This window comes from Cygnus atratus, chromosome 5 (assembly GCF_013377495.2).
Source record: "Cygnus atratus isolate AKBS03 ecotype Queensland, Australia chromosome 5, CAtr_DNAZoo_HiC_assembly, whole genome shotgun sequence".
Classification (NCBI taxonomy): Eukaryota; Metazoa; Chordata; class Aves; order Anseriformes; family Anatidae; genus Cygnus; species Cygnus atratus.
Genome location: NC_066366.1, coordinates 33,777,357 through 33,802,406, shown reverse-complemented (window position 1 = coordinate 33,802,406; position 25,050 = coordinate 33,777,357). Strand labels below are relative to the sequence as shown.

The following is a 25,050-nucleotide window of genomic DNA, read 5'->3' as shown; positions in this document are numbered from 1 at the left end:
ATCAAACCCAAGATGGTAGAGTACAACTGTTGTCACCATAAGGTTGATTGTGCAGTTCTGCATTAGGTCTACAGTGATAGTCATCAGGTAAAAATTAACTGAGGGGTTCTAGTCCCAGCAGAACATGTACTGGCTCATCTGATGAGAAATAGTGCACTGTCTTAATGTCTTTAGCAAGAGTTAAAAACCTGTGTCACTTCTTGGATTTATATTTTTATTGGCTATAGGGAAAAAATTCCTAGAACACTAGAACAACTGATGTAAGAATCTTTGTCTTCATTATGACAAATGCAGTCCAAGTTTTGGAATCCTTTTTAAAAAGTATTTCTCTTCTCTGAGAAGTGAATCTGTATGTGATTTGTTTTTATGTTCCCGGTTGGTGTGTCTGTTAGTTCTTATTTGTACTTGATAATCTCACAACTACCCTTTTCCATGCTGCTTGCAGGCAGTCTGCCAATCTAATTGTTTGTTTGCTGATAACTGTATTGTCCTGTTGTACTCCTAGGATTATCAGAGGGTGATGGTTTGGAAACCACTGACAAAGTCAGCTTGAGAGGTACAAGAAATAAGAGGCAACAGGACAGTGCAGTTATTGACAAAGACACAATTAGATTGGCAGAGTCCCTACAAATAGCATTACTTTACTTACAAGAATTTTGTAGAGCCTTCCTGCCAACAGCAGTTGAAGTGTGTAGCTCATGTGTGAAATCCTGTTGCCTGAGCTCAGATTTCAGTGATGCATGTAAATCTCATTCCAAGTCCGTCACAGTGCAGTTAGGGCTGGACAAGACGCTCATTCCTAGGCAGGCTTAAGATCCATAGCCATGCTGGGGTGGCATCTCAGATGATTAAAGTGAAGAACTGACTCCGCTCTGACACATGCTGAGGAGGGTTGTGGAATCTGGAACCAAAGGGAATTAAGCCAGGACCTTGAAGTCATTCTGAGAGCAACTAAATAGCGGAGCTTCCCAATATAGCAGCATTGGACTCAGTCTGGAGGAGAGCTCACAGGCCTCTGAATCACCATGAAGATATTTGGAGCAGTAAGGAGTGGAAGATGAGCTGAATTCAAGGAAAGAGGAAGTAATGGATTTGTGCTCATATGTAAAGATTGTAACAAATCTTAGAAAGTGTTCTGTGTCCTTTTCTCCACCATGACTGTTGTTGAATCAGTAAGCTCTGGTGCTTACTTTCTCCTTCTTATTGCAGGGACACCTCAGTGTGCCCCAGACCAGTTCCTGTGTGGGAACGGGCGTTGTATTGGACAGAGGAAGCTGTGCAATGGAGCAAATGATTGTGGAGATGGTAGTGATGAGAGCCCGCATCAAAACTGCCGTAAGTCAATAACAGACTCCAAGACAAGTCTTAAATATAAATGGAGGCACTGTGTGTGGGAGTCGATCTGGTGTTTCTGAAGGATGTGTGTAAGGAAGAAAGTCTGGATTGTGTTAATGGGAGAGTGTGTGGGTTGAAGACTGAGGAAAATGGCCTTTGTGATTTTGCCAATTGCATAATGTGGAGAAGGAATAATGGGGAGAAGATTATGCTTTCAGGTATTAAAGTTTGTCTGCAGAGATGGTGAATCCCAAGCCATATTATTCTGAGCTTCATTGTCCAGATCTTGGGAAGGGCTGATACCCATTGGTTGTGGCCTGCAGGGGAGCGTTCTAACTGCAAAGAGGCAGCTTCCAGCACAGTCTCTGTCCTCCCCATGTTGCTTACCCTGTTCTGAAGTGTGGCTGCTGCCTAACTGCTGAGGACACAAGCAGCTGCCTTGTGGTTTCAGCACAGTTATCTTCATGCATTGCTTTTGCAGGTCCACGAACAGGGGAGGAGAACTGTAATGTCAACAACGGTGGCTGTGCTCAGAAGTGCCAGATGGCACGAGGGATGGTGCAGTGCACCTGCCATACAGGTTACAGGCTCCTGGAAGATGGACGATCATGCCAAGGTGGGTTTTTGGAGCAGTAGCCTCCTCCCTGCTGCTTTGATGTGTTTGGAGTTGATGGCCACGATAGGTTGCAAATCAGAGCATGAAAGCAGAAGCAACCTGTCAGTGAGGTTGCCTGACTTGTTGATATAATGGTAATTTTCTCCCTTTGTCTGTAACATGCAGATGTGAATGAATGTGCTGAGGAAGGTTACTGCAGCCAAGGCTGTACCAACAGTGAAGGAGGCTTCCAGTGCTGGTGTGAGCAAGGCTATGAGCTGCGACCTGACAAACGTAGCTGCAAAGCTCTAGGTAAAGAGGAATTCAACTTTACTCTGGTGCATGTGTTGATACATACATGTTGTTCTCGTAACTTTGTCTCTAATGCGTGGTTGGCAGCATTATGCTGTTCACTGAGCCAATGTGTGACACAAGGAAGTACCTGGATTTATATTAGATATGCTTAGGTTGTCAGTGAAAACGTGTGTAAACTTTGTGATTTTGACTATGGAGAGGTATTTCACTATTTCCTTTCCTTGCCAGTACTACAGCCCTTGTCTGCTTTTCCTAGTTTCTTGTCATTCCTGGTGACCCAGACCCTGGGACAAAACCAGTATCCTGTGTCTCTGTTTAGGAAGCGTCTCAGTCCTTCCTTGTCAGTGAAGTTGCATCACATGTCCTTGCTCTGGCTTAACCTTTGATACTGGTCACAAGTTCTGAATGCTGTGAGTGGCTGCTCTATGGACATCTGTTTTTAAGGGCATATATACATTTGGAGAACTTCTCAGCTCCCCTAATGTAGGAGATGAGGAATTAAGAGTTCCATTACAGGAATTAGGAATATTATTAGGAATTCCCCTAATGAGATCCATAAAGAACTTCAATTCTTTTTTCAGCAGAAGTATCTACTGACTTTATATCTGGCTGAGGCGTACTTTCACTGTGTCATGTTTTGCTGTGACAGTAGGCTGTGGTAGAAGGTGTGGTAGAGCATGTGTGTTTATATGGCTGGGAGGTGGATATAGGTGAAGGAAACTATAACCTTGCTGCCAAGTGCGTGCCTACTGGTATGGCTTCAGAGGCTGAGGTGAGGTGAGCTCAGATGGAACCTGGAATGATCACATCTTGATAAATAAACGTTTGCCAAGAGCTTTAAAACTGCCAGATTTTGAGTTAAGTCTGTGTATTGTGGTTATGGAAACAGCTCTTTGAGGCGTTTTGCGCTTGGGCATTGATTTCTTGTTGCTGGTATTTCAAAACTAAGTTCTGGGACTTAGAGCAAAGGGAATGGTAGGCAGGACCCTATCAGAGTACTCTAATGCTGTCTTCCCATCTATTCTCAGGGCCAGAGCCAGTGCTGCTCTTTGCCAATCGAATTGATATCCGACAAGTGTTGCCTCATCGCTCAGAGTATACGCTGCTCCTGAACAACTTGGAAAATGCCATTGCCCTTGACTTCCACCACAGCAAGGAGCTGGTGTTCTGGTCTGATGTCACTCTGGATCGCATAATGAGGGCCAATCTGAACGGTAGCAATGTGGAAGAAGTGGTTTCCACAGGGCTGGAGAGCCCAGGTGCGTCACCACAAAAAAGACAAAGGCCTGGGCACTATCTGTGGTGTGAGAATAGGGATGGGTGAGTGGAGAAAAGTGGGTACCCAGAGTTCAGAATGGAGTGCATCTCCCTGAGCAAGGGGATGGGTTGGATGGAATCGGTGTGAGATCATTGTCTCCCTGGAATTCATCTAGTCTGACAGGGTAGAAGACAGGAGGACTCAGTTGGGCCTTCCCTGAGGCTAAGAGGGAAAGGGAACTATTTTTCCGAGCATAGTGTGCTCCTGGTTTCACTCTGTGCTTAATTCTCCCCTGGAGATAGGTGGACTTGCTATTGACTGGATCCACGACAAACTATACTGGACAGATTCTGGGACATCTCGAATTGAAGTAGCAAATTTGGATGGCACTCACAGGAAGGTGCTTTTGTGGCAGAACCTGGAGAAGCCCCGAGCGATTGCCCTTCATCCTATGGAGGGGTGAGTGGGAACTTGAGACCTCAGAGAGCCTTCCCTGCAAGTGCTTCTGGGTGAAGAGTAAAAACTCTATTCTTGGTCACTAAGGCTGCCTTTGGGCTCAAGCCATTTGTTTGATACCAGCAGCTTGGGAAACCTTGTGGTGCTGAGGGCTTTCAGACCCTTAGTCCTATTCTGGAGCCTCCAAATTTCAACAGCTTGAAAGTTCTTGTTGCTACCTTGCTGGATATTGCTTCTCCCATGGCTATGCCCCAGGTCTCATGTTTGAGATCACAGGATCAATATTGTTTTGCCCTGATAGGAGGTGATGATGCGTGCGTTATGTGGGACATTAGTTTTCTAACCCGTCTCTCCTTGCCTCATCCAGCACTATCTACTGGACCGACTGGGGCAACACTCCCCGCATCGAGTATTCCAACATGGATGGCTCTAATCGGCGCATCATTGCGGATACGCACCTCTTCTGGCCCAACGGATTGACCATCGACTATGCAGGGCATCGGATGTACTGGGTGGATGCCAAACACCATGTCATCGAGAGGGCTGACCTCGACGGGCGGAATAGGAAAGCTGTTATTAGCCAAGGTAAATAACGGGGCTGGGTACAGGGAATGCTCTCTGCAGTGAAGAAGAGTAGTATAATGCTAACCTGAGTTTCAGAGCCACCTGCTTGTAGGTGAATTCTGTTGTCTCTTGTTTTTTCACTGTGGGATGAATTTTGTCACTGCTATGAGATGGGCTCCGTTACCCAGACATTAATGGACAGGAAGTGTCTGTCATGTTAGTGTAAGGTGGATTTGAGCAGGTTGACTGTGGAAATGAATATGGGGTGGTGGTAAGAGTTCCCTTGTCTCCCTGATAGCCTGACTCCTGTTGAAAATAATTAAATTCCTTTATTGGACATCCATTACAGGCCTCCCACACCCGTTTGCTATCACCGTGTTTGAGGACAGTTTGTACTGGACGGACTGGCACACCAAAAGCATCAACAGTGCCAACAAATTCACAGGCAAGAACCAGGAGATCATCCGAAATAAACTCCACTTTCCTATGGACATCCACACACTGCATCCTCAGCGCCAGCCAGCAGGTAACTGCAGAGGGAGTAGAGACCTGTCTGAGCCTCTGGAATACCTGCTGCCACCCGCCCTGTAAAGCAGGGAGATGGCAAGCCTGAACCCAGGACATTGACACGTCCTCCACTTCTGTCCAGAGCTGCCACAGCACCCGCTCCATCCAACAGTTCAGTTTAGGTCCCCCAGCAGCAATAACGCGGTGCTAAGCGTTACCTCAGCTCCCCCTGCTGACACTTGGGTGTGAATGCTTGTCAGTGAGAAATAAGTTGTGGTTCGTGTATGTAAGAGCTACTGGGGGGAAGAAGGGGATAGGAGGGAGGTGCAGGAATCATAAGTGGGCGCTAGTAATGACCGACACCTCCCTTATTTCTTTTAAATTACTGTCATCTGCTTGGCAAGTGGATTGATTTAAATGCCTTTTTTTTTTTTGTCAGATCAACCCCTACAAGTGGAGTTAGTGCTTTAGTTTATTGTCTTATTCTCAATTAACTTCTGTGTAGATAAGTCAAGTTATGTTATCCATGTGGGACTTTGTACCACGGCTGGTATTTTTCCTTTTTTCTTTTACTCTTTGCTTTATGCGTGGTTGTTTTTCTTTGGCTACTTGAGCAGGGAGAAACCGTTGTGGGGCCAACAACGGGGGCTGTACACATCTCTGCCTGCCGAGTAGCAAGGATTACACCTGTGCCTGCCCCACGGGCTTCCGCAAGACCAGCAGCCATGCCTGTGCCCAGAGTAAGTGAGGTGGGACCACAGCCTGTGTGTCCAGATGTTTGTTGGGTGGTAGAGGGTTGGCAATGGGAGTAAGCAGCAGAAGTTGCTTCCAAGGGGGGATGCAGCTGGATGGACTGAGTAGTATTATGGGCCCTGCTGGAGAATACCTCACCTTCTTGATGCATTCCCCTGTTCTGCATTCCCACTCCCCTCAGTAGTCTGGATGGGTGGGGATGCAGGGAAGTTCCGTCCTTCAGTCGTTAATCCAGGGCTGCTATCGGTGCCATGCTGTCTGTCACAGCTGACTGTTTCCCTAGAGCTTCCATAGCTGTGTCAGTGATGAACAAAAAATTCAGCTTTGCTGACTGCCAGAGTTTCTCTTAGTTTGCAGCCAGACGGGAGAATCAGGCCAACTGTTGTCCTAGATTCTCGAGAGATGGCATAGTTATTTGATTTGGAGAGATGTCTGTGCCATTCTTTGAAGAACATGGTTGAATTTATTCCCATTGCGTAGGTTACCCTCAGGAGACAGCTCTCTACTGCTATGCTCCCCCCTGCTCCCAATCCCTAATAAAGTGATATTTTTTGCTACCATTAAAATCCTGGGCTGTGACCTGCCAGTGATGGATGATGTAAGGTTAAGTTTGGATATAGCAGGGAATTGTCTGTGTCTATCACTGTGTTGTTGAACTTAGAGAAATTAAAAGAAGACCTTTCGACCTTTGATCAGGTCTTGACAAGTTCCTGCTTTTTGCCCGAAGGATGGACATCCGTCGGATCAGCTTTGACACAGATGACCTGTCAGATGATGTCATCCCTCTCGCTGATGTGCGCAGCGCTGTGGCTCTGGACTGGGACTCCAGGGATGACTATGTCTACTGGACGGACGTTAGCACCGACTCAATCAGCCGAGCAAAATGGGATGGATCAAGCCAGGAGGTACAGTGTTAACTATGTGTGGAGACCGTCTAGCCAGGAGACTCCTGGAATATCAGTTTTAAATCTGCTGGGATCTACTGGCTTCCTAAGGAGCTGTAGTTCATGTTGGATTTAATGTTCATTAATTTGCCTGGTTCTGACTTGGATGAGCCTTAAGATCACTTAACACTTCATACACAAGTTTGGTATATGTTCCTGTTTTTCTGGAAGACCTTGAAGTGGGACACAAAGCACTTTGATTTACTAGCTGTGGTTAATTCCTCTGTTGTAGCCCTAAAATCTGAAAGGAAAAAGTATTAATTCTTCCAGTTATGTACTACATTTGTAACAAGAGCCACAGTCCTTGGGACTTGCATGTGCCCTTAATGAGGAGAACAAAGTTCAAGGTTTTGGAGTAGTATTTTGAACGGACATGAAAAATAGATGTTTCTTCAAATGTAAGACTTATAAGTTCAAATAAGTCCTTAGTGCTCTCATACAGCATTGTTCTGCTTGGGCTTTTGCCTATTGAGAGTTACATTGTTTGAGTAGTGCATTGGGCCAGTGCTTTTTCTCTAAGGTCTAATAACATTAATGTTTTTTTTTATTTTTCTTTTTGTTTAGGTTGTGGTGGACACCAGCCTGGAAAGTCCAGCTGGACTTGCAATTGACTGGGTTACCAACAAACTATACTGGACTGATGCAGGTACTGGGCTCCTCTGCTTTACGTAGGCCTAAGCCTTCCTTATTAGTAATGAAAACTGAATAACAGATGGGTGGTTCTGACTCATCCCAAAATTTGTCTGTTTCTGTCTAGAAGAAAAAAAAAAAAAACTACATGAGGGAACTGAGGTGGTATCTTTAGTTTAATTCTCTTTGCAGTGTCCCTGGTGCTAATTCTGTAGAAAGGTTTATAGCAGAAATCGAGCCCCACTGTTGTCTTGTTGCAGAGCTTTTGGTTGTGTGTGTTCACATATGTTCCAGCAGTGTATCTTGGGATACAGCAGGTAGGATTTGGAGATTGTTCCCTGCCACAGAGTCATAGTTCAGAGAGATGTAAGACTCTGTACCAGTCACAGCCATGGAAGTGGCATGAGAGATCTAATGGAGGGTGATACTTTGAGCCACGCTTGTTACCTATCTTCTAGGTATGAAGAGAGATGGAGGGAGGGGAAGAAAGCATTGCTATATGGATGTTTCTTGCCTTACCTATTGTGATTCTAGAAGTGTGTGTTTAATTCTCTCTCTCAATATTTGTAGGAACAGATCGGATAGAGGTCTCCAACACAGATGGGACCATGAGGACTGTTCTGATCTGGGAGAACCTAGACAGACCTAGAGATATCGTGGTGGACCCTGTTGGAGGGTGAGAGATTTTCTTCTGGGATGACATGGCAATTCTTCTGTGTCTAAAGATGTTCAGGTGCTTTGGTTTTGTGCAAGTGTTTCTCCCTGGTGCCTTTGTTCTATGTCCTGCTGAAGTCTGAAATTAGAGACCTGATTTGGATGCTACCACTAATATCCAAATAAGATAAGTAGGGGTAACTACCTGTCATGCTGTAGAGCTTTTGTAGGAGCTGGCTGCTGTTTTCATTTGTTTATCCTTGGGACCTAATGACTAAAGATCTGTTACAGAAATGTTGTGAGTGAGATCTTTTCTGTTTGTTTCATATCTATGTTGAATTTCTATTCAAACTCTCTGCTTATCAACCAGAGTTGAATCAGAAGGATCTCCTCGGGTAGATTAGTGCTGATCTTAAGCAAGATGTAATGCTAGTGATCTCTTGGCTTCAAAGCATTGCCTCAGTGGGAATATTGAGGGATCAACTACACCACAGAAAGCAAACCTGAGTAGAATAACAAAAACAAATAGTTTTAGTTAGGGATTTTGCTTCTGAATTACAAGACTGTGGAGCTAGGGATTGGATGGATAGAAAGCAGAGTGCTATTCTTTCCTTGAGTGGATTACTGGAAGACCATTTCAGCAAGAGTATAAAGGACTAGAAGTGGAGACTGGTAAATAACTGGTTATTTATTAGACCTTGAACTTTTTCCTCCATGTGTTAATAAGGCCAGTACATGGACAATGAAGAGGATATCAGTTTGAGTATGATTTTAGGCACAATACAGAAACCCAAGGCTGGACACGAGTACAATGTTAGTCTAATGCTGCTTCCTGCTGGCTTCTGAAGGCACCAGGCTCTTTTGCGTCTCACTACAGGCACTGTCTGGCTGTAATAGCAGTGGAAGAGTGCAGGCGTTTACTTCTGTCTTGGCCTTGTGTTCAGGTTCATGTACTGGACTGACTGGGGAGCCAACCCAAAAATTGAGCGTGCTGGTATGGATGCCTCAAACCGCTTGGTGATCATTTCTTCCAACCTGACGTGGCCTAATGGCTTGGCCATTGACTACGAGTCACAACGCTTGTACTGGGCAGATGCAGGCATGAAGACCATTGAGTATGCCAGTCTGGATGGCAGCAACAGGAAGGTAAGGAGGTTGTCTTTAAGGAGGGAATCTGGGAGCCTGAGGTGCAAGTCCTAAAGCACCAAGTGCTAAGAGGCCCTGCCTCTCTTTCCAGCTGAAAGTGAAATAACCAAATCAAGACATGCTACGCTGCTTTCACTGAGAGAGAAGAGCTCCCTTTCAGTTACAAACTGTGTATGAGGAAGCCTCTGTTTGAGGGTTCATGTTGCCTCATCACTCTGTTCATGCCGTGACTCTATATTATGATGTTGAGAGAAGGGGGCAAGGCGAGCCCTTAGTGACGTCTTAGTAATGTTTTTTTTTGGGGGGGTGCTGGGGGTGATCTGACCAGGTGCTGATTGGGAGCAATCTGCCCCACCCCTTTGGACTTACTCTTTATGGCGAGAGAATCTACTGGACAGACTGGCAGGCCAAAAGCATCCAGAGCGCAGATAGAAGGACTGGGCAGGCTCGGGAAACGCTGCAGGACAATCTGGAGAATCTTATGGATATTCATGTTTTCCACCGGCACAGGCCACAAGGTACAGAGTTCACCCGAAGCCACACTGAGCTGAGAGCTTGCTCAGGCTCTACTGTGTGGAACAGCTCTCCTGCAAGGAGCTGGCCTGTCTGTCAGCCCTCAATGCCTTAAGTCTGGATGGAATATGAGAGCATGAAAATAACCCTGGGCTTGACATTTAAGGGCATTCTAGAATACATTTCTATAGCTATTCCACCCCTTGTTTGTACTTATTCTACTGGCTTATGGATTCATGTCATCTTTCCTGTAGTACGTACACCATGTGAAGTTAACAATGGAGGCTGCAGTCACCTATGCCTTCTGGCACCTCTTCCAAAAGGTTACAGCTGTACCTGCCCTACTGGCATCAATCTACAGTCTGATGGCAAGACCTGCTCTCATGGTGAGTCCCCTCTGCAGGATCTTCATTGTAACTGGACGATAACTACGTTCTGCTCCCACCTTGTTACGGAACAAAATTCACTTCATGCACTTACCTGCTTTACCCCCCTTGAAAAACCCATTTGCTGCCTGTACTTTCACTGTGAGAGGGTAACACTGAAGAAACCTGTCAATAACTGGATTGATGCAGAAAAATTTTTTCTTGAAATTGCACTTGGCAAACTAAACTGGCTTTCACATTTTCCTCATACTTTTGCTCTAACTTACTTTTAACTACAAGGTGTTATATCCTTTGGTAGATCTGTACACACTCCTCCTATTGACCCTTTTTTTTGAGGTTTGCGGAAGGCTCTTGGCTTCAGGCCATGGTACATTCACTTAGACAACAGGAATACTGACTCCTAATTCCTGTTCCCCACGTGGTACCAGAAGTAACTCTACCATGAGTGCACTCATTTTCAACTTGGAAATACTGAGTGATGTGGAAAGATTCTTTAAAGCTCTTGTACCCCGACTCGCCATAAGCAGAGATCTGTCTCAGACTTCACCTCTTCCACTGAAGTGGATTTTGGCTCCAGAATGCTCAGTAAATTAGGCCTTGCAGTTGGCTGGACTTGTTTCTCACTGATACCTGTCCGTTTTCAACTCTCTGCAGGAATGACCAGCTTTCTGATCTTTGCCAGAAGGACTGACATCCGTATGGTCTCTCTGGATATTCCCTACTTTGCAGATGTTGTTGTCTCAGTCAATGTCACCATGAAAAACACCATTGCAATTGGAGTGGATCCTCGTGAAGGTCTGAACTTCATAATGTATCAAACTGCCTGTTTGAGAGGCAATAAGTGACTTCAGTATCTAAATGTCTGAATAAAGACCTGGGTGCAGATTTTACTGGTGTAGGTTGTGAATTTGGGTAGGTTTTTTTTCTAGTATATGCTGCAAATGTTCCTTTCACATCAGGAAAGGAATACCTATATGAAAGCAGACAGCCCCAACTAAGTGGTAAAAGCTGCCTGCTATATTGAGAGAGGTTCCTGTCCATTTCGGATTTAAGAAAGCTTTCTTCCTGCTGAATTCTGTTACAGCAGTAGAGCTGAGACTCTGGCAATTGGCTTATACTGAAATCTGATGCTGTGCTTGATGTAAACCTACTGCTGTGTAGTAAGGTAGATGACATGATTGCTGTCCTCTGGGATATTGTAAGAAGTAAGACATGGGATTCTACTACTAGCTGATAATGTATTATATATTCTCTGACCTTATGTGTAGGTCACTGTTAGAACAACAGAGAACTCGCCAGAGCCAGTGCTTTCACACCTTTTGGGGAGGACTTGAACAAGAGAATTTGTAATGTTCTATTGCTCTAGCTGAATAGTCTTGTGCTGCTGTTATTCCTGTGCAATCAGATCAGTCTTGAATGGCCTAGCTGGTAGTCAGAGACCTGGGTCTGATTGTTAAGGATTTTGGTGATTTATTTTAATTTCTCTTCTTCCACCCAGGAAAGGTTTACTGGTCAGACAGCACACTGCGGAAGATCAGCCGGGCTGCCCTTGATGGCTCCAAATTTGAAGATATCATCACCACAGGTAAGAGTGATTTTGTACTGGGAGCCTCTTGTCTCTGTGCAGTGTGAAAAGAGAGATTCTCTGATCTCCTGGTGGAATAATCTTTAAATTTTTGGTGGAAGGGCAGGCAAAGCATAAAGCAACTCCCTGATGAGTTGCAAAAAGGCAATATTGGAAGTTCCTGAGTAAGCTGGGAGGATGAGCAGTGACTGATACACCTTAGTGTTTTCTCAGGTCTGTTGACTACGGATGGGCTGGCTGTGGATGCTGTTGGCAGGAAGATATATTGGACAGATACAGGAACAAACCGTATTGAAGTGGGCAACCTTGATGGCTCCATGAGGAAAGTCTTGGTCTGGCAGAATCTGGACAGCCCACGGGCAATAGCCTTATACCACGAGATGGGGTTAGTGTTGTCAAGAGTGTTATCTAGGTGTTGGAACACAGCTTCTGACATCTATTTCCATAACACTTACTGCTTTTCTCTAGGTATATGTACTGGACAGACTGGGGTGAGAATGCCAAACTGGAACGCTCTGGAATGGATGGCTCAGGACGCGTGGTGTTGATCAGCAACAACCTGGGCTGGCCTAATGGACTGGCAGTGGATAAGGCTGGGTCCCAGCTGCTCTGGGCTGACGCGCACACTGAGGTCTGTTTCTATTTAGTGTTGTTTGTCACTGGGTCTTTAGTAGATCCTGGAGGCTATTTTGAAGCTCTTGAACAAGCTGTTGAGAGAACAAGGGGAACATATTTTTTTTCTGAGAGTTTGGGCTATATGGAGGGTGGACTTGAATAACATCACTTAGGCTCTGGTTCCCACTCGATGTAGTCGCTGTTAGCAAGAGGGGTCAGTGTGTTGAGTGTTTTGCTGATGTGATTGCTTCTTTCTTCAGCGTATTGAGGCTGCAGATCTCAATGGCGCTAACCGCCGCACCCTGCTGTCCCCAGTGCAACACCCCTATGGCCTCACTCTGCTGGACTCTTACATCTATTGGACTGACTGGCAAACTCGCAGCATTCACAGGGCTGACAAGGATACTGGTGCCAATGTCATCTTGGTGAGGGCAAACCTGCCTGGCCTCATGGACATACAAGCTGTCGACAGGGCACGGCCCCTGGGTGAGTTTCTAGGCTGCTCCCAAATGAGTGGTGTCTGACTGTGGTGACTAGGGGAGCCCTTGGGAGCTGTCATTGAAAAGGAGTCCTTTAAGAAAGCATGAGTGATAGAAATAGAGCACCAGAATCAGCTTTTCTTCTTCCCTCTTATGTAACTATTTTTTTTTTTATAATTTCCCCTGTTTATCCTGCTCCATAGGTCTGCTATTTATTTTTTACTGCATGCCTTTTGACCACATGCACCCCATTTCCTTCATTGGATCGCACTGACAGCCTCATTATCCCACACATCAGAGCCATTTTCTTAGGAAGACTGAGTGAGTCATGCAATATTAGACTTCACCTGAGTCTTCTGGCAATGGACAGTCTCCAGGACATAAAAAAATCCAAAAGGCAATCATTCATCTTAAGCTAGTTGCTGAAACCTTGTTTCAAGTTCCAGTCATTTTTTGCTCAACCATCACAAGCTTCATCTTCCCACTTGCCACTTTGCTCTACAAATCTATGCTTCGTTAGCAGCTCTTAATATATCATCCATTCTGTGCCAGAGTGGGATTCCTTATGTTACCTTTTGGGGATCCTATACAACCTCATCTTGTCTCCTTGCTCTTCAGTGTGAGTTGTTGCTTTGTGTTGTCCCTTCATTTCAGTGGAATTTCCCCAGTATGTACTTCTACAGAAAACTCTGTGCAGCTTCTCTGTCGCTAACAGTAGAGCATCGTTCTTGACAGTACAACTTTACAGTATAACTTGAAGCTAACCAAAACTCTAGCCATCATATCCCTGTTACATTCCCTCCACTCCCTGCACCTTCAAGGCTTATCCCCTTCTAATAAATGTATGCTGGCTTTTCAATAAAGAAAAAAAGTCGGAACTGAAGATATGACCCTAATATGTCAGACACTTACAGCAGGCTTCTCTAATGCCTTTGTTTATTTGCCACTGTGTGCAGCTAGCTTGAAACAGAAGCTTCTTTGTCAGCCTGGCCTCTGGTGCGTTGTCACACTGCTTCCCCACAGGGTGGGATCTTTCAGTCAGCATTATTTTTTGCGGCTATAATAAATCTAAGCTGCAGTTCTGTGAACCTATCAGCATTTGTATGATCCTTTTTCCATGGGAAAACTATGATCAGCAAGGAATAAAGGTCAGGATTTTGTTCCTGTGCTCCCCACTACTTCTGCGCCTTTCTGTTCTCCTTGCCCAACCATTAGTTTTGGAGGGAGGCAATCTCTGTATGCAGGGCTGTAGATTCCCAGTAAGGCTACAGTTAGGATGAACCCAGCTGCTAGCAAGTTGTGCATGTGTGATGTGTGTAGACTTTAAAATAAAGCTTTGTTCTCTGGGACCACATTGATCCTTAAACTGTGCTTTCTCTACTTCTAAAGGCTTTAATAAATGTGGATTTCGTAATGGTGGCTGCTCCCACCTTTGCTTGCCTCACCCCACTGGCTTTTCCTGTGCCTGCCCCACTGGCATCCAGCTGAAGCGAGATGAGCAGACGTGTGACTCTTCTCCAGAGACCTACCTGCTTTTCTCTAGCCGTGCTTCCATCCGTCGTATCTCACTGGACACCAGTGACCATACAGATGTGCACATCCCTGTCCCCGAGCTGAACAACGTCATTTCTCTGGACTATGACAGTGTGGATGGCAAGATTTACTACACAGATGTTTTCCTTGATGTCATCAGGTGGGTGCCAGTGATCTGCTTGGCCAGTGCCCAGGTCACCCAGCTGTGTGTGCTGTCTGTGCCACAGTAAGCTATGTGGAGTGTGCCAGGAAGTTGGGGAGACCATGAGATGCTGTCTATACACCACTATTTGCACCTTGTCTGTGGCATGCAGCATCATGTGTTTTGCTGAAGTAAATGCTAAGGGTGTCTTTAACCTGCTAGAGATTACGGGAGAAAAGAGATTTGGGAGGCTGCAGTATGAAGTAATCCTGTTGTTGGGGGGGATCTTGTTGTATGATCCCTGTCAGGAGCTACCCATTCCTCACTGCCATTTGTTACTGACTTCCTTTCAGGCGGTCTGATCTGAATGGCAGCAACATGGAAACTGTTATTGGTCAGGGTCTGAAGACTACAGATGGCCTGGCAGTGGACTGGGTCGCTAGGAACCTCTACTGGACAGACACAGGACGCAATACTGTAGAAGTAGCTAGACTGGATGGCAGCTCCAGGAAAGTGCTGATCAATAACAGCCTGGATGAACCCCGAGCCATTGCTGTCTTTCCCAAGAAGGGGTAGGTATGGGGTATTGGTGGGACAGGGAGAAGGGCTGTACAGAGGCAAATTGGAGGACGAGGATATGTGTGGAAGAACAGATGTGCTGTGTGAATCTGTAGATACCAGCAAGGGACTGACTGAGTGACAGAGGAAATCAGGCAGACAGTGATTGTGAAGGTTGGGCAGATAGTTGGGAGAAGCAAACTACAGACCACATGAGCCTTTCTGAAACTGAACAGTGCAGTTTACTGAAAGTTTTAGTTGAATTAGGCTGAACAAAATGTTCTTTTCTTCTTGCATTTGTTTCTTATCTCATTAGGTACCTCTTCTGGACAGATTGGGGTCACATTGCTAAAATTGAACGGGCAAACTTGGATGGCTCTGAACGTAAAATCCTGATCAACACAGACCTAGGATGGCCGAACGGATTGACCTTGGATTATGACACAAGGAGGTCAGTGAAACAATTTCTTGCACCTGTATAGAATTAAGGGATATAATGAATTTTCTTTAACCATCTTAGCTTAGTTTCTTGAAGTGTTTTGATTGGTCCAATCCATCTTGGCTAGCAAATGTCTAGAAAGTAAAGAGGGATTGTATTGGTGGAAGCTCACCTTTTTCCCTGTTCCTCCAGGATTTACTGGGTGGATGCGCATCTTGATCGCATAGAGAGTTGTGATCTCAATGGGAAGCTACGGCAAGTGTTGGTCAGCCAGGTGTCACATCCCTTTGCTCTGACCCAGGTAAGAAGATTTACCCCCACATACCTTTCTCCCTGCTGTGTTATTTGGACAGTGGAGCTTGGGGACAGGCAATTATTATAGTCTGGGGGAAAACTAAATGGCTATGGGGTGGTAGTACTTTACTCTTCTGTGGAGTTAACAAAGGAAGTTTGTCTGAACTTCTCTGGGGTGTAGACAGTCATTTTCTTTATGATAAGAAGGGGTTGAAAAGGCCTTTCTTTGGGGCCTTCTGCTACTGGGACATGTTTTTGATGGGTATCCTGTGTCTATGAGGCTAAACATGCTAATGGCTGTGAGTTTTTTTACTTCTTGCTATCTCCCTGAGCAGCAGGACAGATGGATATACTGGACTGACTGGCAAACCAAATCTATCCAGAGAGTGGACAAATACTCCGGACGGAACAAAGAGACAGTCCTGGCCAATGTTGAGGGGCTAATGGATATCATTGTGGTTTCCCCTCAAAGACAAACAGGTAAATAGGAGGGCCTTCTCTCAGGCGAATGTTAATTGGAGTCAAAAGGAAATCTAGAGCCACTGTCCTACTATAGACATCGAGTGAGGTTGACATCCTTCCTTGGATGCAAACTGTTAACGTATCATCCCTGGGCACGTTCTTTGTCTGTCTGCGACATTTCAGCCAAGTACATCTTGACTGTGTTCTCTTACAGCTTTGGTCAGCAAAAGTCACTTTCTGTATTATTCATCTGACATTGTATTAAAACAGAATGTGCGCTTGTTTTTTGTCTGTGCAGCTGTGTTGACTGGGCTCCTGTCTACTGGTTTCCAGTGCCACCCTTTCAAGAGTGCCCTAATCTTACCAACATCTGGCTATTGTCATCACTTTCTGAGCAGTCGGATATAGGGCATGTACCAGAGCATAGTAATTTGCTGAATTTCTAGGAAGTATCTCTGGCTGAGCAGGAAAAAAAAATGTTGCTCTGAGCTCCTACCTAGTCATCTGCAACAGATTTTAAAATCGCTTGTTCCTTCCAGGTACTAATGCTTGTGGAGTGAACAATGGAGGCTGCACTCACCTCTGCTTTGCCAGGGCTTCTGACTTTGTTTGTGCATGTCCAGATGAACCAGATGGGCGGCCCTGTTCTACTGGTGAGTTTTGTGAGCATAACTTGGGCAGTAGCTTCTGTATGTGAGCTACTGCCACCACTTATGTGTTGATCATTCATTTGTCTATGGCAACCAGAGCATCTGAAGCTCTCCAGTGCAAAAACATTTGCAAAGCCTTGTACTTGGAAGTAAGACAACTGCGAGCAGAACTTTCTTCTGTCCTTTCTGCTTGACAGGCTGGGTTTGGGATGGCAATCACATTTCAGAAATTATCTGTAGCTTACCAGACTTGTTCATCTGTCCCACAAAGTTGGGGTCCTCTTTATTTTTCTGTGTCGTTCTAGTTCCTGGTGTGGTGCCCCCTGGTCCAGAAACAACCAGAATAAGTGAGAGAAGTCAGACACCACCCGGCAGAATGGGTACGTCAACAGCCAAACCTCTCACATCTCTGGAAGCAGTGGAAGGAAAGTAAGTACTCTTGTTCTGTTGGAGTTAGGGTGTGAAAGTCACCGTTTCTGCAAGATGTAACATGCAAGCCCTCTCTGGCTGTCATCATCCAAATATACATCTCCTTAGCCAAAAGGGGCTATTCCAGCTCCAGACTTTACAGACATAAAGACATAATGAAGTGTTAAAATCCTCCTGAGCCCATGTTGCTCCTTTGATTTATTTCTCAAGTCCTAATTTTAAGAACTTAATTTCAAGAAGAGACAGGAATTTGTTCCTTTAGTTCACTCTGACACGTCAGACCTGACCCAAACAACTGAGGAAATGATTTTGCTGGGTAATATATGGCTGTAAATATACCAGGCAAAACTTTGGCTTTGTTGGATACAATGTATTGGACAGAAAGATCTCTCTGCTGAATCTAGGAAGTTTTTTTGCTTCAGCACTGTGATTTTTAGCAATGTGATTTTTGCTTCAGCACCTACACTGAAAATGTTCTGATCTAGTGAAATATACATATGAGGTCCTCTCTCCTCTGGATGCAGGAGGGTACCAGAGAGGAAAAAGGAGGGCTCCTGTTGTTGAGTTGGAAATGGAACGGATTTCAGTGCTAGCCTGTTCTATCTTGTCTTTTGATACTTTTGGTATTACTTTCAGTAACAGGATACTAACTGTGTCCTTCTGTCGTTCAGCTGCTCCGACAAAGATGCTATACGAGGCTTGTGTACCCATGCCAATGAGGCAGTGCTGGCAACAGTGGGTGAGTTCCTTTTCTTTGCTCTTCTCCACCAGTGGTGTTCTTCCAGATGTGTACAGAGCGTTCCAATACATAATATTTGAAACTAAAACTTCTGAAACTCGATCCTTAATTCCTCAAATGCTTTCTGAGCAAAATGTATCTGAAAATGAATAACAGTCATACACATTCATTAGCCTATATGGGGACTTTTCCAAACAACACTTTGGTGTGAAGAATGCTGCTGTTTTCTCTCATCTCCTACTTCATCCATTGGGCTTTCACCTTTAATGTTACCCCTCTTTACCATCCTCTTTGCGTTTAGTGGAGGATGGTTGGTTAGGTTAATGGTTTCTCACTGCATGAATAAGCTGTTAGCAAGGAGGTCTAACTCATCTTTATCCAGCCCCATTACAAAGATCTTGATGCTCCTGGTTTGCTGGGGACTGGGTGGGAGGAATGGATTTGTTCATATGTCAAATAAAACCCTTTGCTAAACTTACTCCGTGTGTTGACATTTTACTGTATGTACTTTTGTATTGTGTTACTGAAGTCAGAATTATCCAGTGGAAGTTAAGGAAAGTGTATAATGTACCCTTGCTGTTCTCTTTCAGGAGAAGGACTGCATGTTAGCTACATTATTGGAGGCCTTCTCAGCATCTTGTTTATTTTGCTGCTAATTGCTGCTTTCATTATATATAGGTAAGTGATCTTTTCCCCTTCTCCTGGACCATAGTAAAATCTAGCCTGTTTAAGAGCAGAAACCTCCTGAATAACACTTTGTAAATGACAATGAAGAAAGACAATCCCTTTGTTCTCATTTGTAAGCAGTGTTTGATGATTAGCAAGATTAGTCCTGTTCGTTTGAAGTGTAGGGCGTGTGCATATATTTTTGAAGCAGTATTGGCTAAATTTTCTGCAGCGAGCTTAGGAGTTATGGAAGGGGGTGTGAGGTAATTCATATCTCAGTACATGTGTGGGCCTGTGCGCTCTCTGCCAGGTAGCTTCTCCAGTTATTGCCAGTATAGCTTTAGTGGTTATGTGGCAGAGCCTTGCTGCACTGGTAGCTAGTGAGTAGAGTATACATGTAGCTGAAGAGCATGGTGAAACCAGTGTTCCCCATCTCTTTGAGGGGCAGTGAAGATTGCTGGAGCTTTCCATTCACTGAACACTCAGGAACTTCAGATCCTGGCAGTAGGGCTCTTCCTCTTTTCTAACAGCTCTCTTCCTCTAGGCATAATAAGTCCAAGTTCACAGACGCTGGCCTGGGGAACCTAACCTACAGTAATCCTTCGTATCGGACATCTACCCAGGAGGTGAAGATTGAAACGATTCCCAAACCAACAATGTACAACCAGTTGTGCTATAAGAAAGAGGTAAGGGCTGCTACTAAGGGTATGCAAGACGAGTTCAAGCTGCTGTTAAGTATTACAGGCCTTCACGTGTGAAAATGTTGCAACTCTGTCAGCATTTACCCTTTAGGACATTGGAGGACAGCTTCAGTAAATTACTCAGACTCCTCCAAGCAGCAGCATTTCCTCCTCAGTGAGCTGTAGTGAATCGGACCTGTCTTTAGCTCTGTGCTTTTTCTCCACTCCCACAGTGTCTTATATTTCATTTGCATTGGATGTTGACTGCTGAAGTACAGGAGTCAAAGTGAATTGTCTTCCCTGGGCACAGTCCTGGTTGGTGACTGTTGCCCCAGGGCTGCTTTGGGCAGTCACCAGGGGAGCTAGGCAGACAGAAAGAGTTTGGTAACGAGAATGTTGGCTCCTGGCTGTGTGCTGCATGGAAGGGGTGGGATAGGGAGAGAACTGGAGCTCTTAATAAAAGTGGCACTTTAAAGGCCCTCCAGAGGTCCACCTTGTGTGTGTGTGGCAGAATGGATAGGGTTTAATATGACGTCTTGCAGCACTTAGTTTCTCCTCTGTTTTCTCCTCAGAAGCTTTCTTATCACTCAGATAGTTTTTCATCTTCCCTCTTCTGATTTCCATCCACATCCTCATGTCAGGTATCACTATTCTGCGTATGTGTTTGATCGTGCCTCCCTCACTCAAGCTGTGTTGTGTGGCTGTCCCATACTAATTCCTCTTTCTTGTTTTTTCCTTGGCTTTTATGTCCTTAAATCAGTTCTACTCTCTGCCAAGAAAGTTGAGATCACTTTCTCTGGTCTTGGCTTTGACTACTCAGTATGTGAGATCTGAAAAATAATTTCTGTACAAGTATTTATGATAGCCTGTTAGATTACTTAGCTCGTCTAGCAGGGATCATGACAAGACTTATGCAAAGAAGAGTTTTCCCTGGCTTTGTTTTTCAAATATACTATCTAATGGATTTCCCAAACTTTCCTGCAATTTTAGCCTTGCCTAGTAAGGATAAGACAGGCTGATTTCTTTGGAAATCCACATCCTTACCACTTAATTCTGCTGTTCTTACATATGCCCAGATGTATTCCCCTCTCACTCCACTTTGTTCCCAGGGTTTACATCAGATGTTCTAATGCTCCTTACTTGTCAGTGAGCCAAGTGAGGCAGATTTCTTTACTTTAATCTTAGTATGGTCATGCTAGCCTCTGATGATTTCCATCGTTTCCCTGTAATCTGCTTCCCGTGTATCACTGTGGAGCTCAGACTCAACAGTGGTGTTCCAGCTGTGCTTTCCTGAGAGCTGAATCTAGAATGACTCAGATATCAATTCCCTAACCCTAGCTATTTTTACCATGAAGTCTTCTAGCTCTTTCTGCTTTCCATGTTTTGTTGGGTTTTTCTTCCTTTTTCTTTTTTTTTTTTTTTTTTTTGGCTGGCTGGTTACGTTTTGTTTAACTCCTTTTTAGGTTCAGTGTCCTTGCTCCCTGCTGCCAGGGGTTTTATATAGTTGAATTAGGAGAGCCTCCTCATGCTTGTTTCCCTTCTATGATTTGAAGGCTCCTGGAGTTTGTAATGAGAGCTCTTGCAGGGAGGATTCATCTGGGGGAGGGTGAAGAACTGAGGGGAAACTTAGAATGGGTTTTGCCATTGTGACAGTCAGAGCCAGTGGCTATTTACATGGAGGTCCAGCCTTTCATCTGCTTCACTCTTTGTGCCAGCTCTGCTTTGCTCTTTGCCTTATTTTTGTATAGATGTATCGTTTTTCACTCATCTGTCTGCTCCTTAGACTGGTCCTGACCACAGCTACACCAAGGAGAAGATAAAGATTGTGGAGGGCATATGCCTTTTATCCAGTGATGATTCAGAGTGGGATGACCTTAAGCAAATTCGGAGCTCTCGAGGAGGGATCCTCCGGGACCACGTTTGCATGAAGACGGACACGGTCTCTATCCAGGCTAGTTCTGGTTCACTGGATGACACTGAAACTGAGCAGCTGCTTCAGGAAGAACAGTCTGAATGCAGCAGTGTTAACACAGCAGCAGCCACTCCTGAACGGCGGGGCTCACTCCCAGACACAGGCTGGAAACACCAACGCAAGCCCTCCACGGAGAGCGAGGTCTAAAGTACACGCTCCTTTGGAAATGCTCGTACCCTCCCTGGCCTTTGCTCTGCACAAAAAAGACAGGACTCTGCCTGCAGACAAGGAAGGGCACAGACACTAGTCTCTCTTGTGAGGGGCCCAGAGACTGTGACAGCCTTTCAGCAAGGAGCTTGGGCAGCTGTGCTGTTGTGGTTGGAGGGGGAGGACGGGTGGGTTGGAACCCAGAGACCCTTTTGGCTCATTTTCACTGTCTGTGGTTTATTTATATGTTCCCTTTTCCTGGAAGCTGCCACGTTAACTTTTGCAGTGACTCCTTTGGCCTGAATCTGGTCCAGATTCTGTGTTCTCTGGCAACCTGCAAGTCCTGTGCCGTCCAGCTCACGGTCGATGCCCATGAAGAGAGCAGAGCTGCCTCGACGCTAGCTCCTGGTCACAGAAGTTCCCCTAGTCATTCCAGCACTAGCAGCACTCTTTGAGGCTTTATGTTGTGGGGTCTCTGACTGGAGAGATGTTTTGGAATAGATGGAGTATAGTCTGGTGCTCAAGGGGGCAGTGACACAGTGTCAGGTCACCTTTTGAGGGCATAAAGAGGGTAACCACAGTTGCCGTGACACTTCAGGAGAGCATCACTGTTTACGTTCCCATCTGCTAGTAAAAATCCTTACGGAATTCTCAGATCGGAGCACTATGTCTGTTGCTGGCAGTGGACACTGCTCCTGTTTCTCCACTTTCCTCTTGAAAAATATTTCTGTTCCAGAAAAATAAGAGTCAGCAAGTTGCCCTTTCAAAACTGCTCCCTGTGGGTGCTGGAGTCAGAGTGCTGTACTCGAGGAAAGAATAAACTGATATTGTTCTTAGCTCTAGAGAGCTAATGGGAGGAAATGCATCTCAGCCAGACCTAAGTTTTACTCTTGCCTTTGCATAATTGATATATATATATAAATATATAGATATATAAAAATAAAATTGCTAAATTCCCACCAGTTCCAGTTCTGCTAGGTCCCAGTTCTCTTGGCCTTTATGACCTTCGATTACCGTACCAAGGGAAAAAGGAATTCCTAGGTCGAGTCTCCCCCAGGGGCACCCTCAGTGCTAACAGTTAGGAGCTGGTTTATTACTAAGCTGAGCGCATTTGACTTAGAGTAGGAGACAACAATCATGGAGCTGCAAGGGCCATTTTAAAATAGTTTGTCAGAGAGAATAGCACTTTAAGCCCCACTGTTCTACTAAAGAGCTCTCCTTGCAAAGTCATTTTTCCCATCAGCTGTGTGAGCTTCAGTTGTTCTCTGGCCTCCAAGGCCTTTACCCTCTAGGGGGGTAATTCTACCCTTGCAGTTACACCCCAGCAGCAGCTGGAGCTTGCATGCTCCCAAGGACTGTTGCTGCCTTTTCATAGTGTCCTGACTTCTCTTGTCATCTGTTTGTTCAGGCAGGAAAAAAGATTGAGAAAATGTTTCTTGACACTTCTCCAGAAATGAGATTTAAATCAACCCCTCAAGTTACATGAATACTATCATGGTAAAATAGTAAGTGTTAAACCAGATACTTGGAAGCAGAACTTTACAGTGAAGAATTTCTCACGGCAAACTGTGACCCCTTTATCTCTTAGGAAGAAGCCGAGTACGTTCCCACCCATGGTGTAAAGAGAGCAAAGCATACAGTAGAGGTGCAGGGGAGGATGCATCTCCTGTGCAATATTTTTCCAGCTAGTAAACAAAAAAAAAAAAAAAGGAAAATCAATCCTACTCTGCTCTAACCTTGTTCATATACTAACAGTCCTTCTACCCCTGAAAACATGATGGTTGCTGGCAGGTTGGCTGTACTTTTTACACCAGAGGTAGTTTTGCAGCAAGGGGAAGGTTGCAGCTTTGCCCTGGCTAGGTGGCTTGAAACTGTTCATAACTGCACCATTGGGCTGACTGGTGTGTATTCCTGTGGAAAATGAACTGGAGCGAAGGCTTGGAAATCTCCCTGTGTTAATGTGGGACTCTTCCCAACTCCCAGAGGGATTGTTTTTTTATTAGATTTTTATTTAATTATTTATTTGATTGACTCCAGCATGGGAAACTTTTGTTGGACGGGGGCACTTTTGGACTGAGGTGTAGACTCAGCTGGGGACTGAGAAAAGATTCTTTATCACTGGCACAGACCTGGTCTGTCTAGGCTGCCTCATACAGGGACATCACAGGCAGAAGGCTCAATTTGAACAGAAGTGACGTGTAGGGACCAGGGCATTAGAGCTAGGAGTGAAGGGCGGGGGAGGAAGACTTGGACTTGTGAGAGAGCAGGAGCATTTTTTATTTATTTACTTTACCCCAGTAGCTCTGTAAGTGTGCACCAACCTCCTCAGGTGGGACAGGGGTGAAGGGAACCATCTGTCCAGACTGTCACTTGAGGTTCAGTCAGCCTGTTGAAATAATTGCTGTCCAAGTCACAAGTGCAGAATGGAAAGGAAAACCCAGTCAGTCCTTCCAACAACTAATGGTGGTTGTGATCTCCACTTTGGTTTATTCTCTGCTGCTTCTGAGGAGGGACCTTGCATACTCCAGCCTAACAACCATTCATAACTGCCCTCTGCCCCCTTCCTGATGGCAAAAAGGCCCCAAAACATCCCCCAGCCTCTCCTCTGCAAGTGAGGTGGACAAAAATTAGTTGCTTTGTCGTAAAGTATGGAGAAAGCTCCAGTGAGATGCTGCCTCGGGGGTGCATCGTGTTTCCCCATGCTGGGGAAGAGAAGACCCTCATTGCACTTAGGCTGCTAAGAAGGTAAAAAGGCCACTGGAGGATGATCTCTTGAGCACTGATTTACTATGTAAAAAGCAAACCTCTCTCCTGTCTGTCCTGAGCTAACATCAGTGATTTCCCTGTGTTCCTGTGTAATGGTTTTAACGTTACTCACTGGAGACATCGGACTTTCTGGAGTTATTTAACCACTGTGTTCAGTATTTTAGGGGTTGATGATAATTTAATATAAATTTAGCTTTTCTTAACCACTCTGCCTGGCTTTTGGTTGTGAATCATGCATGTTATTTAGACTCTCCTTTGAAAGAGGAGCTCCCAGACCTGTTTGCACAAAACCTCACCTTTGTTTCAGTTGAGAGGAACAAAAAGGTAGGAATGGATGTGGGTGGTTTCCATCATCAGAGTGTCACACACGCTTCTTCTGCCACTGAGCCTTTGAATCAAGGGCCAGATACCTAAACTCACCTTTACATCCCTATGTGGACATGTACTCTCACCCTGCCCCTACTTTGCTTTTTTCCCCGTTACCATTTTGACATGGTGACAGCCCAGGAGTGTGGCCTTCTTTTCTGGGAAGTATCAGGACGACAGTGGTCTCCAGCAGTGTATGACAAAGGAAACTCTCTGCCCAGTGGAAAACAGAGCTCTGAAGAAGAGAGGAGGTGCTGGCTGTGGTGTTTTTTAACTGAGAGCTTAATAAAGAAGGCTGAATACTGAAGTAATAACTGACTGTCCCCTTCTGATGCTAATCTTGTATTCCCTGCTGTCTGTGTCCGGTGGGAAACAAAAACACCAACACGTTTTCAAATACTTTTGCTTTATTCCTACACAACCTATGAGGTAGCGCAGGAGTGATCACACTGAGGCCACGCACAACTATTCT

The 25,050-nt window shown here is 45.1% G+C and overlaps 1 protein-coding gene across 1 annotated transcript in view; it reads left to right on the top strand.

The window, feature by feature from the left end:
- The window catches only part of LRP4 (LDL receptor related protein 4), a 76,881-nt gene extending 52,000 nt beyond the window's left edge, over positions 1–24,881 (top strand). Inside the window, exons 9-38 of the mRNA XM_035539146.2 lie at positions 1,210–1,335; positions 1,817–1,951; positions 2,117–2,242; positions 3,274–3,504; positions 3,806–3,962; positions 4,327–4,544; positions 4,873–5,049; positions 5,648–5,770; positions 6,480–6,688; positions 7,292–7,373; positions 7,928–8,033; positions 8,956–9,157; positions 9,486–9,675; positions 9,925–10,056; positions 10,711–10,851; positions 11,555–11,641; positions 11,855–12,026; positions 12,110–12,272; positions 12,517–12,742; positions 14,125–14,428; positions 14,764–14,982; positions 15,285–15,419; positions 15,600–15,708; positions 16,037–16,181; positions 16,703–16,816; positions 17,119–17,242; positions 17,914–17,981; positions 18,572–18,659; positions 19,192–19,333; positions 21,111–24,881. Coding sequence (XP_035395039.2) covers positions 1,210–1,335; positions 1,817–1,951; positions 2,117–2,242; positions 3,274–3,504; positions 3,806–3,962; positions 4,327–4,544; positions 4,873–5,049; positions 5,648–5,770; positions 6,480–6,688; positions 7,292–7,373; positions 7,928–8,033; positions 8,956–9,157; positions 9,486–9,675; positions 9,925–10,056; positions 10,711–10,851; positions 11,555–11,641; positions 11,855–12,026; positions 12,110–12,272; positions 12,517–12,742; positions 14,125–14,428; positions 14,764–14,982; positions 15,285–15,419; positions 15,600–15,708; positions 16,037–16,181; positions 16,703–16,816; positions 17,119–17,242; positions 17,914–17,981; positions 18,572–18,659; positions 19,192–19,333; positions 21,111–21,446 — 4,787 coding nt within the window. The 3' untranslated portion in view covers positions 21,447–24,881. The remainder of the gene's footprint in view (positions 1–1,209; positions 1,336–1,816; positions 1,952–2,116; positions 2,243–3,273; positions 3,505–3,805; positions 3,963–4,326; positions 4,545–4,872; positions 5,050–5,647; positions 5,771–6,479; positions 6,689–7,291; positions 7,374–7,927; positions 8,034–8,955; positions 9,158–9,485; positions 9,676–9,924; positions 10,057–10,710; positions 10,852–11,554; positions 11,642–11,854; positions 12,027–12,109; positions 12,273–12,516; positions 12,743–14,124; positions 14,429–14,763; positions 14,983–15,284; positions 15,420–15,599; positions 15,709–16,036; positions 16,182–16,702; positions 16,817–17,118; positions 17,243–17,913; positions 17,982–18,571; positions 18,660–19,191; positions 19,334–21,110) is intronic.
- The last annotated feature ends 169 nt before the right edge of the window (positions 24,882–25,050 follow it).